The 16,346-nt window shown below is 43.7% G+C and overlaps 1 protein-coding gene across 1 annotated transcript in view; it reads left to right on the forward strand.

Moving 5' to 3' along the window:
* The first annotated feature begins 1,549 nt into the window (after positions 1 to 1,549).
* zc3h12b (zinc finger CCCH-type containing 12B) overlaps positions 1,550 to 16,346 on the forward strand; it is a 120,821-nt gene continuing 106,024 nt past the window's right edge. The window contains exon 1 of the mRNA XM_038775618.1: positions 1,550 to 1,784. Within this exon, the coding sequence (XP_038631546.1) occupies positions 1,614 to 1,784 (171 nt within the window). The 5' untranslated portion in view covers positions 1,550 to 1,613. The remainder of the gene's footprint in view (positions 1,785 to 16,346) is intronic.

Genomic DNA, 16,346 nt, shown 5'->3' on the forward strand with positions numbered 1-16,346 from the left:
TCTACCCAGGCAAGTAGACAGGGCCTCGGTTTAACACCTCACCCAAAAGGTGGCACCTCTGCCTCCCTCGGTATTGCACTGGAGTGTCGGTGTAAATTTTTGTGCTTAGCTCTCAGCGTGGTACTCAAATGCCAGAGTGTAACCAACTGAACCACAGCTTTTGCAGCTCAGTGTTTAAAATCCTGACTGATTTCCTATGTCTCCAGCGCTTCATCCCACTGTCTCCACAACACGGCTGAAGGACCAATACGTGCTAATCACTGCTGAGCACCTGGAATCAAGGGCTTTCCAAAACAATGGGTATGAGATGTCTAATGAGTGCTGAGACAGACTAAGTAACCACTTGGAAACTAAAATTAGATAATAGCCAGATAATCTGTTTAGAAACATTGGTTGAGGGATAAATATTGGCCAGGAGACCAGCTGTTCTTTAAATAATACCACATGATCATTTACATTTACCTGAGAGGTTGCATGAGGCCTCAATTGAACCTCTCCTGAAAGACAGCAGCTCAAATAATACTCTTTTCCCACAGCACTACACTGAAGTATCAGCCTAAATTATGCGTTAACGTCACTGGAATAGGATTTGAATCCATTATCTTCACATTTTCAGACAAGAGCACTGCCACTTAGCCAAGGTGGGACATTGAAGGGCTCAAGATGCTACTTAAGAAAATCAGGAAGATTTTCTGGCATCCTGGCCAACCTTACTGCATTAGCCAGCACTACCAAACACAGGTTAAGGGTTATTCATTGCATTGCTGTTTGTGGACCCTCCTCCACATACATGGTGGCTGCATCTGTCTGCACAACAGTAGTCACTGGATTTCAAAACAATCTCCTTTATGTGTAATCTGAAATGTTTCTAAGCTAAACAAGATGAAAACATAAGTATTTCTTTCAAACTGAAAAATTGTACAAACATCTTTGTAAATCCTCCAACTTATTGAACTCCTGCCCCTTGCAATATTTTACGGTTGTTAACATGGATGCATACTGGTTGTTATATTGCTTAGTAAGATATGAAACGAATGGGGCTATTCTAATATATTGATTGTGTGGAAATTGAGATTGTGAATGAATATGATTTATGAACATGATCACAGCATTGCAATGTTAACATGAGATGCACGAATGAATAAACGTAGACATTTTGCTTTGTTAAATATATAATTTACAATTCACGATGAATCTTGCCACCGAGGTGAGCTTTTTAAAAACATTTTGATTGCGATTTTCCACAAAAATGGGCAAGTCAACGCATTGGGTTGTAAACACATAGGCAGATGAAGCTCGATTCGAGCCTGTAGAGGGAAGTGTCGAGTATTGAAGAAAATAGGGGGGTGGGAGATAGAAAAAAAGGCGAGAGAAAGAGACGCAGGATCATGAACGAGCGAGGTAGCAGTGAGGGGGAAAGGGGGTGGAGGAGGAGGAGGAGGATGAACCGTTTCCTGCTGTAGTTATCCTCTTGCCGAGGGGAGGGGGGGGGGTTGAATCCTGGGTCTGTTTTTTTTTGGGGGGGTGGGGTGGGTGCAGGGTGCTGTCATCCTTTTGAAGACACAACGGCCCCCCCGGGGTTGACGGCATCGAGGGGCAGGAGGAAGATCATCATGTTGGATTTCGTGATCCCACTGAGTGCCAGCGCCAGGCTGGAGAGCCTCATCCCTCACATCGAGAGGCTGTTCAGGGTGAGGATCAGCGCTGGGCCTGCGGCAGAGAGCAGCAGATGGATCCACATAGACCAGGCGGCAGAGGCACAGCAGGGGCTCAGGAAAGCCAAGGTAAGTGAGCCTCCCAGAGGGCAACGATCAAGCCGGCCTGTTCCTAAAATTATCACTCACTTATTGAATGTAACTGACCCCTTTGTGTTTGAGATCGCCTGCCAAAGGTTTGAGGGTGAGATGGGGGGTGGGGGTGGAGATATATGAATCTGCACTTGTTGCTATGAGACGATATAAAGCACCACCAGGGCCTTTTGTGCTCCATAAATCATCCAGGCCTTTAGCTGTTGGTTATTTGCTGGATTTTGGTCTCTTGCACTTGTGCTACATTTGGTCAAATAAAAATACTTCATATTCCTCAATAGAAATGCTTAATTTTTAATCAGGGTGAAGGTAAATGTTTTTTGATGCAGCGCTTCCAATTTTACAGATTTTGTTTGAAATTACTGAAATATATGCTTCGGGAAAATCATTTTAAAAATTTAGTTACCTTTTTATATGGCCAGCTGGGCTGCCGAACCTTTGAAATGCCATAATAGCTTTAGCTGGCAGATAGTTTGAAAGAATCACTGCAACAGCTGGTTACCGGGCCAGGTGAAATGATCAATTGTTTTTAAAAACAACAATTTGAAAATAACACAATGAATTGTGAGTATTTGCCTCCCTGATTATTGTAGTTATTAAAGATTCAGAAAATATTAATCAAAAATCAAATTGAGTGGTATATAAAGTGAAGTTGATAATGACTCTGTAAACTTCTTTGTATCTATCAATAGATGGAGGGCGAGAAAGATGTTCTGGGTGACGAATGCAATTGCACTATCACCAAAAATCAAGGATGGAATCTTGCACATTGTTTTATTTTGTTTAAGGCCTGAGGATGTGATTTGCCGGCTGATGTGTTCACTATTGTTCTTTTATTTTAGTTGTAAATCAAATCACTATTTTTATTGAACATAGTACAAAGTTAAATGGACTTGATACTCTAGTCATTCGTATTTTACATTATCAAGGAGCATCACTTGAAGTATTTTGTCAGTGACACAACGCTATACATTTAGTTTCCATTGTCACATTGAAGACATTTTACAATTTCATTATGAGGCTCTTGCTACAAGTGGTGCTACATATTATTTTATCAGTTTAGTTGTGAAGAACAAATTGTTTTCCGGGACAGATTTTTGAAAAAAAAAACGTTAATCAGTGTTTTAACAATAGGCAATTAACTTATTCAGGCCTGTGGTCAGATTATGTCATATGTGGGTATTCAGTTCCTATGGTATTCTCATAGTTTCGGAGTGGTCAAGGAGCTTATTTCAAATTCAAATATTGGAACTCAACTACAATATTGACCAAAATTTGATTTTGCAACAGGAGTTTATCATTTTTAGGTGTTTATAAAACTAAATCTCCTTTATGTCTTTCATGGGATGTTGGTTTTATTGCACATCCCTAATTGCCCTTGAAAAGGTGGTGGTGAGCTACCTCCTTGAACTTCTGTGGTGTAAGTACACCCACAGTGCCGTTAGGAAGGCTGTTCCAGGATTTTGATCCAGTGACAGTGAAGGAACAGTGATCTAGTTCCAAGTCAAGTGCGTGGCTTGGAGTGGAGCTTGCAGGTGGTGGTGTTCTCAAACATCACTACCCGTGTCCTAGGTGGTCGAGGCCAAGTGTTTGGAAGCTGCTAACAAAGGAGCCTTGGTGAGTTTCTGCAGTGCATCTTGTGGATGGCACACACACTGTGTGTCGTTGGTGGAGGGAGTGGGATGTTGAAGGTGATGGATTGGGTGCAATCAAGCATGCTGCTTTGTCCTGGATGGTGTCATGCTTCTTGAGTATTGTTGGAGGAGCTGCATTCATCCAGGCAAGTGAAGAGTATTCCATTACACACCTGACTTATGACTTGTAGATAAGTGAACAAACAGGCTTTGAGGAGTCAGGAGGCGGCTTACTTGCCACAGAATTCTCAGCCTCTGACCAGCATTGTAGCCGTATTAGCAGTATTTGGATGGCTGGTCTTTAAAACAGCTAGAACACTAAACCTTCCTAAATACAATATGTAACTGCCTTATAACATGTTGTTTTATTGAGGAGTGTAGGCCCATATCGCGCAGGACACCACAGAGGTTAAAATAAAAGAGAAAATTCAGCCAACCAGGAATTATTGATTGAGCAGTGTCAAGCTTGTGTTTAAATGCTTGAGGCTTGAGGCAAAGAAAGAGATCCTGGGTGGGATTTACCAACCAGCCCGCCGTGTGTTTTTTGGTGGCGGAGGCGGCCTGCCAGCGGGATCTACCGGTCCCACCATTGTCAACGTGATTTCCCGGGAAAGCCTTGCACCAGCATGGGACCTGAATTTCCCACCGGTGTGAACAGCTGGTAAATCCCACTTCCTGTGTTTTGAGGTCCTGTGTAAGAATGAGATAAGCCATGAGTCCCACAAGTACCAATTTATCTTCAACAGCAAGTGAGCAGAGCTAACTGAGGTGCAGTCAGCTCTCCCAGATGGTAAACTAAATGGTTTACCTGTGAAAATGAATGAAAGTAGTAATTTTTTTTGTGGCGCATTTGTTAGTGAGTTTCACATCCTTGAAATAATTGGCCTCTGTACATTGACTGCAATGAAGACTGGGTTCATTTTTATTGAAGTTCTTCCTCTCAACGTCACATTCTGTTTAAGCAAGATAAGCACTGGATTCTCAGAATTAAATATTGGAGGACTTGGATTAATTATTTGATCTTGTCTTCCTCTTGTAAGGTAATCAAGGCTCGGAGGAAGTTAGGCTCTGCCGAGCAGCGAATATTTGAAACAAAGAGAAGCGTTATGCCCAGAATGTAGGACTTTATTTTCAGATGGGAATAGATGGCAAAATTATTTGACTGCCTTGTTGGGTTTTTGCTCAGAAATGTTTTGAAAATTATTTGTAATTATGTATGCTTTATTGTTATAAATATTGAAACTATTCAGAACAATGATGTCTGACAACAATGAGAAGCATTAATTGACAGAAACAATACTTTTTGGATCATTGGAAAAGATTATGAAATCTTCCAAATTTGCACATTTCCAATCTGCAAACATAGATACAATCACAAAGGTCTGATGTGAGATTTCACTTTGAAAGTATAAGGTAAAAATCAAATTTTTGAAAATTCCTGGTACGTATGATCTTAACATCAGTTAATGTAGCCTTTGTGAAACGTGAGTAATTTCCCACCTTGTCTGTTCCACTGTCCACTTTTAAATGTTACCACATTTTGTCTGTGACCTGCACTCACATCTTTGAAGTTAGCAGAGGGTTTAGTAAGTTTTCCTCACTGTTGCTACAATATTGACTATAAATGCTAAATTCTTATTGGCAATTTTTCAGTCTTGCCCAAATAAAGCAGGTAATTTTTCACCATGCGCATTTCATATTGGCCAAACTTTGTTAAGGGCAAAGCATGTTTAACTAACTTGCATGAGCTTTTCGACAAAGCAACAGAGAGTGTAATGCTGTTGATGTAGTATATGTTCACTTCCAAAAGACATTTAACACGTGCCACAGGCTTGTGAGCAAAGTTACAGCTCATGGAGTAAAAGGAACAGTAGCAACAGAGATACAAAATTGGGAGAGTGACAGAAAACAGAGTAGTGGTTAATGGATGTTTTTCGGGCTGGAAGAAACCTTAATCGTGGGGCTCCCCAAGGGTCAGTGTTAGGACCCCTGCTCTTCCTGATATATATTAATGACCTAGATACAGAGCACAATATCCAAATTTGGGAATGATACAAATCTTGGAAGTATTGTGAACGCTGGACGATTTTGTAGAACTTCAAAAGGACATAGACACGTTGGTGGAATGGGCAGAGGTGGCAGATTGAATTTAAAGCAGAAAAGCATGAAGTCATTCATATTGGTAGGCAGAACACCGAGAGACAATATAAAATAAAGGAGATGCCAGAGAAGCGGGATCTGGGTACATATGTACATAAGTCATTGTAAGTGGCAGAGCAGGTTGAATTAAGTGGTTAATAAAGTATATGGCATCCTGGGCTATAGGGGCATAGAGTGTAAAAACAAAGAGGTTATATTCAATTGTAGAGATCACTGGAACACTGGTTCAACCTCAACTGGAGCATTATGTCCTGTTCTGGGCATTCCATTTTAGGAAGGATCTGAGGCATTAGAACATACAGAAAAGATTCACAAAATTGGTTCCAAGGGATGAAGAACTTCAGTTATGTAGATAGATTGAAGAAGCTGGGACTGATCTCCTACGAGAAAAGAAGGTTGAGTGGAGATTTGATAGAGGTATTCAAAATCATGAGAGATCTGAAACTGGTCTCGTGATTTAAGGATCAAGAACCTGAGGGCACAGATTTAAGTCAATTGGCAAAAGAACCAATTGTGGCATGAGGGAAAAACTTTTTCATCCAATGTCAACATCATGCACTTCCTCAATCAGTAAAATCCTTGTACTATTTAACAACAATGCAACTTGTTCGGAAAACAAAGGTAGTTTTAAAGGATTTATATTTGTATTAGTAAATATTGGGCAGCACGGTAGCACAGTAGTTAGCACTGACCCACAAGTCCCAAAAGACATTCTTGTTACGTGAATTGGACATTCTGAATTCTCCCTCAGAGTACCTGAACTGGCGCTGGAGTGTGGTGACCAGGGAAGTTCCCCTCCAAGTCACTCACCATCGTGAGTTGGAAATATATCACAGTTCCTTCACAGTCGCTGGGTCAGTACCCTGGAACTTGCTCCCTAATAGATAGCACAGTGGGTGTACCTACATAAAATGGACTGCAGTGGTTCAAGAAGGCAGCTCATCACCTTCTCAAGGGCAGTTAGGGTTGTGCAAGAAACGCTGGCCTAGCCAGTGAAGCCCACATCCCATAAAAATGAATTTAAAAACTTATCAGGACAAACACAAAAATGCCAAATTTCAAGCTATCACAACAATTTATACTACAGGTGAAAGGGGCACTGATTGTTGGCAAGCCGACTCCAGCCAGTGGAGAAAGAATTGGGCTCCCCAAGCTCCTCGGTAGTTCAAAACGATGCAAGACTTGAATATATTCCCTTTGTTTACAACAAATGGGTTAATGCGTATGAATGTGTGTCACTTCTAGCCAAAGCCTGTCCATCTACAAGGCACAAGTCAGCGGTGTGAACGAATGCTCTCCAATTGCCTGGCGAGTGCAGCTCCAACAGCAGTCAAGAAGCTCAACACTATCCAGGACAAGGCAACCTGCTTGATTGACACCCCGCCCACCACCAATGCAGTGACAGCAGTGTGTACCATATACAAGATCCACTGTAGCAACGTACCAATGTAAAGATTATCACCACAGCCCCCGAGGGCCATAGGCTGTTCTCCCCTTTGAGAGTTGACTGGTGGTGATTTAACTTTGGGGTCACCACACCTCAGGCAAGGGGCAAGGTTGAGAAGGCGAGGCCTTCATGAATAACCTCAGCTGGTACAGCAATTGAATCCGCGCTTTTGGCTTTGCTCCGCATCATGAACCAGCTGTACAGCTAACTGAGCTAACTGACCCTTTGACAGCACATTCCAAATCCGCGACCTCTAACTATGGAAGTACATGAGCTGAACATGCATAGGAACACCGCCACCTGCTTGTTCTCCTCCAAGCCACACGCCATCCTGACTTGGTACCATGTCACCATTCCTTCACTGTTATTGGGTCAAAATCCTGGTATACTCTCCAGAACAGTGCTGTTGGTGTACCTGCACCAGATGGACTGCAGCAATTTAAGAAGGTGGCTCACCACATTCTCGGTCAATTTGGGATGAGCAACAATTGCTGGTCTTGCCAGAAATGCTCACGTCCCATGAAAGAATATAATAAAAATTGGGAAAATCAACACATATGTGTCACTGTTGGTTTGATGCTCAATGTACCATTCTCTCCAATGTATTAATCTGGATTCAGCTTTCATCCCTTCCTTTGAAATTAGATCTTTTACAATCGAATACTTTTTCTGTTTGGCTGTGTTTTTTAAATTTTCAGTGTGAACTAAATTTAATCATGGCTGCTATTTCCCATGTGATCTGCCAAACTTCATGCCAATTACTTTGTGCTGTGACATCGCCAATTACTATACCAGCACTTTATCCTTCTTTGATGGACATGCCCTATACTGATAAAGGAAGCAGTCTTGATATATTTTTAAGATCCACGTTTTGACCACAGACCTTTCTTAGTTTGACTCAAAGGCAGCATTCCTTTTTTTAAAACTTTAGCGTACCCAATTCATTTTTTCCAATTAAGGGGCAATTTAGCATGGCTAATCTACCTACCCTGCACATCTTTTGGGTTGTGGGGGCGAAACCCACGCAAACACGGGGAGAATGTGCAAACTTCACACGGACAGTGACCCAGAATCTGGGACCTGGGCGCTGTGAGACAGCAAAGGCAGCATTCCTGTTCCCTCAAAGTTTTGGATTCACCCTGAGGATGTGAACACATGGATTTGAGTTTATTGTCACGTGTACTAAGGGACAGTGAAAAGTATTGTTCTGTTACAGTCCAAACAGATCGTTGAATACATGAAAAAACACATACAAAATAGATACGCAATGTAAATACGTAGACATCGGGTGACCCCTATATAGTATAGTGCGACACAGTAGAGACGATGTGTGGAGAGATCAGTTCAGTCCATAAGGGGGTCATTCAGGAGTCTGTTAATAGCGGGGAAGAAGTTATTTTTGGACCTGTTAGTGCAGGGGTGGGCAAACTACGGCCCGCGGGCCATTTCTGCGGCCCACCAAGTCATTAAAAAAAAAAATTTTAAAATTTTTTTTTTTTTTTTTTTTTTAAATTTTTTTTTAAGGTTAATGGGGGGGGTTCTGTTGGGTTACTTACTGGTATAGGGTGGATACGTTGACTTGAGTAGGGTGATCATTGCTCGGCACAACGTCGAGGGCCGAAGGGCCTGTTCTGTGCTGTACTGTTCTATGTTCTATATGAGGCGCCCAGAATCATAACCGGGTGAAGTAATTATTTTACTTAATATACTATGCGGCCCTTTGTGAATTGTGAATTTCTGAATGTGGCCCTTGCACGGAAAAGTTTGCCCACCCCTGTGTTAGTGCGTGTTCTCAGAATTTGTATATCCTGCCCGATGGAAGAGGTTGGAAGAGAGAATAACTCGGATGGGAGGGGGTCTTTGATTATGCTGCCCGCTTTCCCAAGGCAGCGGGAGATGTAGAGAGAGGCAATGGGTGGAAGGAGGCTTTGCATGATGGGCTGGGCGGTGTTCATGACTCGTCGTTTCTTATGGTTTTGGCCCGAGCAGTTGCCATACCAGGCTGTGCATCTGTAAAAGTTGTTCAGAGTCAATGTGAGCATGCCAAATTTCCTTAGTTTCCTGAGGAAGTATAGGTGCTGTTGTGCTTTCTTGATCGTAGCGTCAACATGGGTGGACCAGGACAAATTGTTGGTGATGTGTACACCTAGGAATTTGAAGCTGTCAACCATCTTCACCACGGCACCATTGATGCGGATGTGTGTACGATATTTTGTTTCCTGAAGTCAATGGCCAGCTCCTTAGTTTTGCTGACATTGAGGGAGAGATTGTTGTCATTGCACAATGCTATTAGGTTTCCCTCCTGTACTCTGACTCATCATTGTTTGAGATCCGACCCACTATGGTCGCGTCATCAGCAAACTTGTAGATGGAGTTGGAGCCAATTTTTGGCACACTAATGATCCATCCCCTGACCGCACTTTGGAAAATCGGACCACAGAACTGTGCTCCTTCTCCTGGCATACAATCAGAAACACACAGTCGTGTGTGTGTCTAAGGAGTACTATAGGGGGCTAACTGCACAGATTTGTGGGGCCCTGGAATTGAGGACTATCTTGGCAGAGGTGTTGTTGTTTATCCTTACTGATTGTGGTCTATGGGCCAGAAAATCGAGGATCCAGTTGCATAGAGAGGAGCCAAGTCCTAGCTTTTGCAGTTTTGATATGAGCTTGACTGGGATTGTGATGTTGAAGGTGGAGCTTTAGTCAATGAATAGGAGTCCTTGTTGTCGAGATCCTCCAGGGATGAGTGTAGGGCCAGGGAGATAGCGTCTGCTTTGGACCGGTTGTGGTGGACTGGTTGTGATGGTGTGTGAATTGCAGTGGATCAAGGCGTTCTGGGAGCATGGAGCTGATGTGTGTCATGACCAACCTCTCGAAGCACTTCATAATGATAGATGTCAAGGCCACCAGACGGTAGTCGTTGAGGCACGTTGCCTGGTTCTTCTTTGGCACCGGTTTGATTGTGGTCGTTTTGGAGCAGGTAGGAACCTCGGAATGGAGTAGGGAGAGGTTGAAGATGTCTGCAAACACACCGGCCAGTTGGTCCGTGCAGAATCTGAGTGCATGACCAGAGGCTCCATCAAGACCTGTAACTTTCCTAGGGTTCACTTTCAAGAAGGCCGAACTGACTTCGGAAGCTGTGACGGTGGGTATAGGTGGGTCCGGGTCTGCTGGGCAGTTCCAACGGTTAGTTAGTTCCCTGCTCGAAATGAGCGTGGAATGCATTGAGTTCATCGGGAGGGGTGAGCTGATGCCGGAGATTCTACTCTGCTTTGCTTTGCAGCCCGTTATGTTGTTTAAGCCTTGCCACAACCGACGAGAGTCCATGTCATTAGTCTGGTATTGTCTCTTGGCATCCTGATGGCATTGCGGAGGTTGTACCTGGATTTCTTGTATAGGTTAGGGTCACCTGTCTTGAACACCTCAGACCTGGCCTTCAGTAGGGAGTGAATCTCCCGGTTAAACCATGGTTTTCGGTTGGGCAATGCACGGAGTACCTTCTTCGGCATGCAATCGTCCACGGACTTGCTGATAGAGTCTGTGATGGTGGTGGCATACTCGTATAGGTTGGCCGCTGAGTTCTTGAATATCGACCAGTCCACTGACTCCAAGCAGTTCTGCAGGAGCTCTTCTGTTGTCTTGGACCAGCATTGCACGACCTTAACCGGATTCTCCCGCAGTTTCTGATTGTATGCCAGGAGAAGGAGCACCGTTCTGTGGTCCGATTTTCCAAAGTGCGGTCGGGGATGGATCATTAGGCGCCCTTGATGTTTGTGAAGCAGTGGTCAAAAGGATGTTGGGGCTCCTAGTGGGACAGGAGATGTATTGGTGGAATTTTGGCAGTACACTCTTGAGGTTGGCCTGGTTAAAGTCCCTGGTCATGGCGTACAATTCATCAAGCGCCTTCTTCACTTCCGCCTGGGCGGGAAGTAGACAGCCGTGATGATTGCAGAAGTGTACTCCTGTGGAAGATAGTATGGGCGGCACTTCACGGTCAGGTATTCGAGGTCCAGGGACCAGTAGTTCACCAGGGTCGCCACGTCCGAGCACCAGGAGGAGTTGATGAGGAGGCAAACCCCTCCACCCTTCGCTTTGCACTACGATGCCGTGCGGTCCATCCATCCATCCAGTGTATTGAGAAGCCATCAGGTTGTATGGCACATTTCGGTGATGCAGGGGCGAGTCATGTGTCCATGAATTAGAACACACAGCATAATCTAGATGTGACTCTTCCATGCAGTCCTGAGACGGTGCCACATTGCCAGAAGTACCCACCTTTTGCTGAGATATTAAACTGCAATCTTTGATCCTATGTCTTTTGTTTTAAATGCCAAGGAGTGCATCCAGTTTCCCAGACAGCATTCTTCCCTTAACCCCAACCAAACAACTAATTTGGCATTCATCGTTTTGCTCTATGGTTGACCTTACAGTGCATAAATTGACTGATTACCTTAAAAGTACCCATGACAACATCAAAAGTAATAAATTAGCTGTGAAATGCTTTGCGGCATCCCAGAAAGTTTCTATATATAAATCTTTTGGGTATTTTTTTTTCTAAATGATAGTTGATGTCCCCATTTATTATCAGGAGTGGTGTTTGCTTTCCAGAGCCCTAACACAAAGGTTAGATTTGGACCTCTACATTATATTCCTTAAACATATTAACTGAATCACAATAAAGCTTGCATTTTGCTTAAACATTCAATTACTCTACCGATCTCCATGTTAGTTGACTACCTAATAGTTCTCCACCCTCACGTACCATCTCTACATTTTAAAAACCATCGTTAGAACCTCCCCTCAAAAATTGACTATCAATTTATCCACCCTTCAGTTATTTCCCTACTCTAAGTTCCCTTGTCTTTTTAACATTCTTGAATTGGGCTGTAACATCCGACAGTGTAACTGGGGGTAACCTATAGATGCACTGGGGAACCACCCATCCCCCCAAAGATTCCCAGGTTAGGTTTGCACAGCAATTGCCTGGGAAGTGCAAAATTCCCATGGATAATGAACCTTAACTGGGAACCAACCCAAATCGCAATTTAAATCGCAAACCTTGGATGGTTCCGACTGTGTTGCATCAATAGTTACCCAGAAAAAGAAAACTGATACGGGGCAGCACGGTAGCATGGTGGTTAGCATAAATGCTTCACAGCTCCAGGGTCCCAGGTTCGATTCCCGGCTGGGTCACTGTCTGTGCGGAGTCTGCATGTCCTCCCCGTGTGTGCGTGGGTTTCCTCCGGGTGCTCCGGTTTCCTCCCACAGTCCAAAGATGTGCGGGTTAGGTGGATTGGCCATGCTAAATTGCCCGTAGTGTCCTAAAAAGTAAGGTTAAGGGGGGGGGGGTTATTGGGTTACGGGTATAGGGTGGATACGTGGGTTTGAGTAGGGTGACCATGGCTCGGCACAACATCGAGGGCCGAAGGGCCTGTTCTGTGCTGTACTGTTCTATGTTCTATGATACCACTTCTAACATCTGGGTAATTATTGCACAGATCCACACTGAACCCCTACAGGACATCCCAACACCATGAACCCTCCCAAAGGACTGTCCGACCCCTGACTCTCACCATCCTCCACCAAACTGACCATCCCCACTTCTCCGCCAAGGCTCGGCCATCCCACCAAGCCCCTGCCTTCCACAAATGGCTGATCCCTCCCCACCATAAAATCCTGCCTAATTACCTTGTACACCCGTGTACACCTGCCTTCTCGCTGGCTTGTCAAACACCTTTAAACCTGGCTGGATCTTTAAACCTGTCTGCTTAATGGCTGCTGGTGCTGTATAAAAGGCGACGTGGCATTCTTCCTTCTGATGTAGTAGCACCAACTGGAGGTCTCTGTAAACAATATTTTGCTTTTCCTGTTTTTCTGCCAATGTGGTCAAGCTCACAATTTCCCACATTATACTCCATCTGCCAAAGTTTTGCCCTCACTTAACCTATGACCCAGATTTTCATGCAGTTGTGGGCTCCACAGAGCTCCCAAAATGGTGAATGAACCCGGATCCATTGTCTCATCCCCATTTATGATAGATACCATTTTCAACAGTAGGTAAATGACAGTTGTGGAATACCCGAACAGCAGGACTATGTGAACTCCATACTGAGTTGAGCAACACCCCTTTTTCACTGTAACAAGGCCTTAACCTGCAGTGTGAGAGTTCTGAATTTTTAGAGTAGTTGCAAAGGCTCTTGAAAGGCAGATAAGGTCTGTAGAACTGTCATGATGTGACTTTATTTAAATTTCTAGTCTTTTTTTAAAATTGAGGAACAGAGCTTGCCTTTGTTAGCAAGAGGTTTTAAAAAACTCAAGCTGTGAATTTATTTAAATCCTCAGCCCTTTAAAATAGAAAAGGCTGCCTGAGATGTTGACATTTCCCCAAAAGCTATTACTCTGTGATCGTTAATTCTTGGCTGCTTTCTACTGCTATCATTTCTCAGTAGGACATCCTAAATTCACAGTTTAATTGACTGTTCAAAGAGATTATTTAAGCTTTAGCTGTCTTTGATAAAAGTTACGAATACAAATCTTTGATTTTTTTATGAGGGTACCTAACAGCATGTAAATGTTTTGAATTATCTTATGGGAAAGTGAGTTTTCTTTCACTATATTAAAGACTGGAATAGCTATCTAGACCTATATTTTATTTTATCACAACATGGCTCCTGAGGTGGGCCCTTGGTACATACTGGATGAGTTGGCATGGAGGGGGTAAACAATAAAATCATGATGAGTCATATTCTGATGACACAATTCTAGTTTTTAAAATTAAAAAATATATATATATTTATTCTTTCACAGGATTGTGTATTGCTGGCTGAGCCAGCATTTATTCTCCATCTCTAATTGATCTTGAGAAGAAGTGGTGAGCTGTCTTCTTTAACTCCTCATGTGGTATAGATATACCACAATGCTGTTAGGAAAGGAATTCAAAGATTTTGACCCAGCGACAGTGAAGGAACAACGTTATTGTTCCATGTGATCTGGAGGGAAACGTCCAGGTGCTGGAGAGTATCAGTGGGTAGGTTATTGCTGAGTTTGCGCTGCTTATTCAAGAGTAGACTGTTGGGGTGGAATTGGCTAGGTTGTATTTGACCTGGTTTTTGTGGACAGGACATACCGTGGCAATTTTCTCAGTGGTAGAGCCATTGGGTTTGGGAAGTGCTGTAGAAGGAGCCTTAGTGAGCTGCTGCAGTGCATTTTATAGAGAGTACACACTGCTACCTCTGTGAGTCAGTGTGGAGGGGGCGAATCTCGAAGGTGGTGGATGTGGTGCCAATCAGGTGGGCTGATGTGTCCTGCGTGGTGTCAAGTTTCTTGAGGGTTGTTAAATCTGCATTCGTCCTGGCAAGTGCAGAGAACTCCATTACACTCCTGACTTGCGTCTTGTAGATGGTGAAGAGGCTTTGGTGAACCAGGAGGTGAGTTACTCGCCGCAGAGTTCCTTGCCTCTGGCCTGCTCTTGTAGCCACAGTATTTATATGGCTAGTCCAGTTCAGTTTCTAGACATGGTAACCTCCAGGATGTTGATAGTGGGGGAATCAGTAATGGTCATACAACAAAATGTCAAGGAAAAAATGGTTAGATTCTCTCTTTTTGGAGATGGTTATTGCCTGGTGCTATGTTATGTGACGCAAATGTAACGATACTTATCTGCCCAAGCCTAAATGTTGCCCAGGTCTTGCTGCATATGTTCATGGACTGCTTTACTATCTGAGGAATTGCGAATGATGCTGAACCTTGTGCAATCATCAATGATCATCCTCACTTCTGACCTTATGATGGAGGGAATGTCAGTGACGAAGCAGCTAATGCTGCTTGACCCTGCCATAAGGTACTCCTTCAGCAGTAGGACTGAGACGATTGACCTTCAACAATCACAACCATCTTTTGTGATAGGTGTGATTCCAACCAGTAGAGTCCCCCCCCCCCCCCCCCCCCCCCCCACACCCATCTCATTGACTATAGTTTTGCTCCTTGATGCCACACTTGGCCAAATGTGGCCTTGATGTCAAGGGCAGGCACTCTCACCTTAACTCTTGAGTTCAACTTTTTAATCCATGTTTGGACCAAGCCTGTAACTAAGGTCAGGAATTGAATTTCTCTAGTGGAATCCAAATTGAGCATCAGTGGGCAGGTTATTGTTGAGTTTGCGCTGCTTATTCAAGAGTAGACTGTTGCGGTGGAATCAGCCAGGTTGTATTTGACCTGGTTTTTGTGGACAGGATATACCGTAGCAATTTTCATATTGCTGGGTAAATGCCAATGTTGTAGCTGTACTGGAACAGGTTGGCAAGGGACACGGCTAGTTCTGCAACACAGGTTTTCAGTACTATTGCCGGAATGCTGTCAGGCCCTATAGCCTTAGCAGCACTCACTGTTTTCAGCTGTTTCTTGCTATCACATGGAGTGAATCGAATTGGCTGAAGACTGGGATCTGTTATGCTGTGACTGAGATGGACATGCACTCGCTGCTTTTGGTTGAAGATTGCTAGAAATGCTTCAGCCTTGTCTTGCACTGATGGTGCTGGGCTCCCCCATCATTGAAGTTGGGGGTTTTGTGGAGCCTCCTCTTCCATTTAGTTATCATTGTCCAACACATTCACGACTGAATGTGGCAGGTCTGCAAAGTTTAGGACGGATGCCTTGGACATGTTTGGTTATTGCATGTAGCTTCCGCTGTTTGTCATGCAAGTAGTCCTGTGTCGTATCTTCACTAGGTTGATACCTCATTTTTAGGTATCCTTGTGCTACTCCTGGCATGACCTCTTTCACTCTTCATTGATCGAGGGGTTGTTCACTGGCTTAATGGTAATGGTAAAGTGGGAATATGCAGAGCCATGAGATTACAGATTATGGCTGAATGCAATTCTGCTGCTGTGAAATTCCACAGTGCCTCATGGATGTCCAGTTTTGAAATGCTAGATCTGTTTGAAATCTATCCCATTCAGAATGGTGGTAGTACCACACAACATGATGGAATGAATCTTGAATGTGAAGACGGGACTTCTCTCCACAAGGGTTGTGTGGTGATCCCTCCTACTGTTATTGTCTTTGACAGATACATCTACAACAGGTGGATGGGTGAGGTTATATTTAAGTTGTCAACGAAGGTTGTGTCTAAGTTGTGAAATAGTGTTCGATACAGTGCTACACAACATACTTGTGAGCAAGACACTGGCTCATAGAATAAGAATAAAAAGGAAAGTAGGGACTTGGACAAGAAATTGGCTGAGTGACTGGAAGCAGAGGCTAGTGAGAGGGGCAGGTTCGATCGAGGTATCCAATA

This window comes from Scyliorhinus canicula, chromosome 17, assembly GCF_902713615.1.
Source record: "Scyliorhinus canicula chromosome 17, sScyCan1.1, whole genome shotgun sequence".
Classification (NCBI taxonomy): domain Eukaryota; kingdom Metazoa; phylum Chordata; class Chondrichthyes; order Carcharhiniformes; family Scyliorhinidae; genus Scyliorhinus; species Scyliorhinus canicula.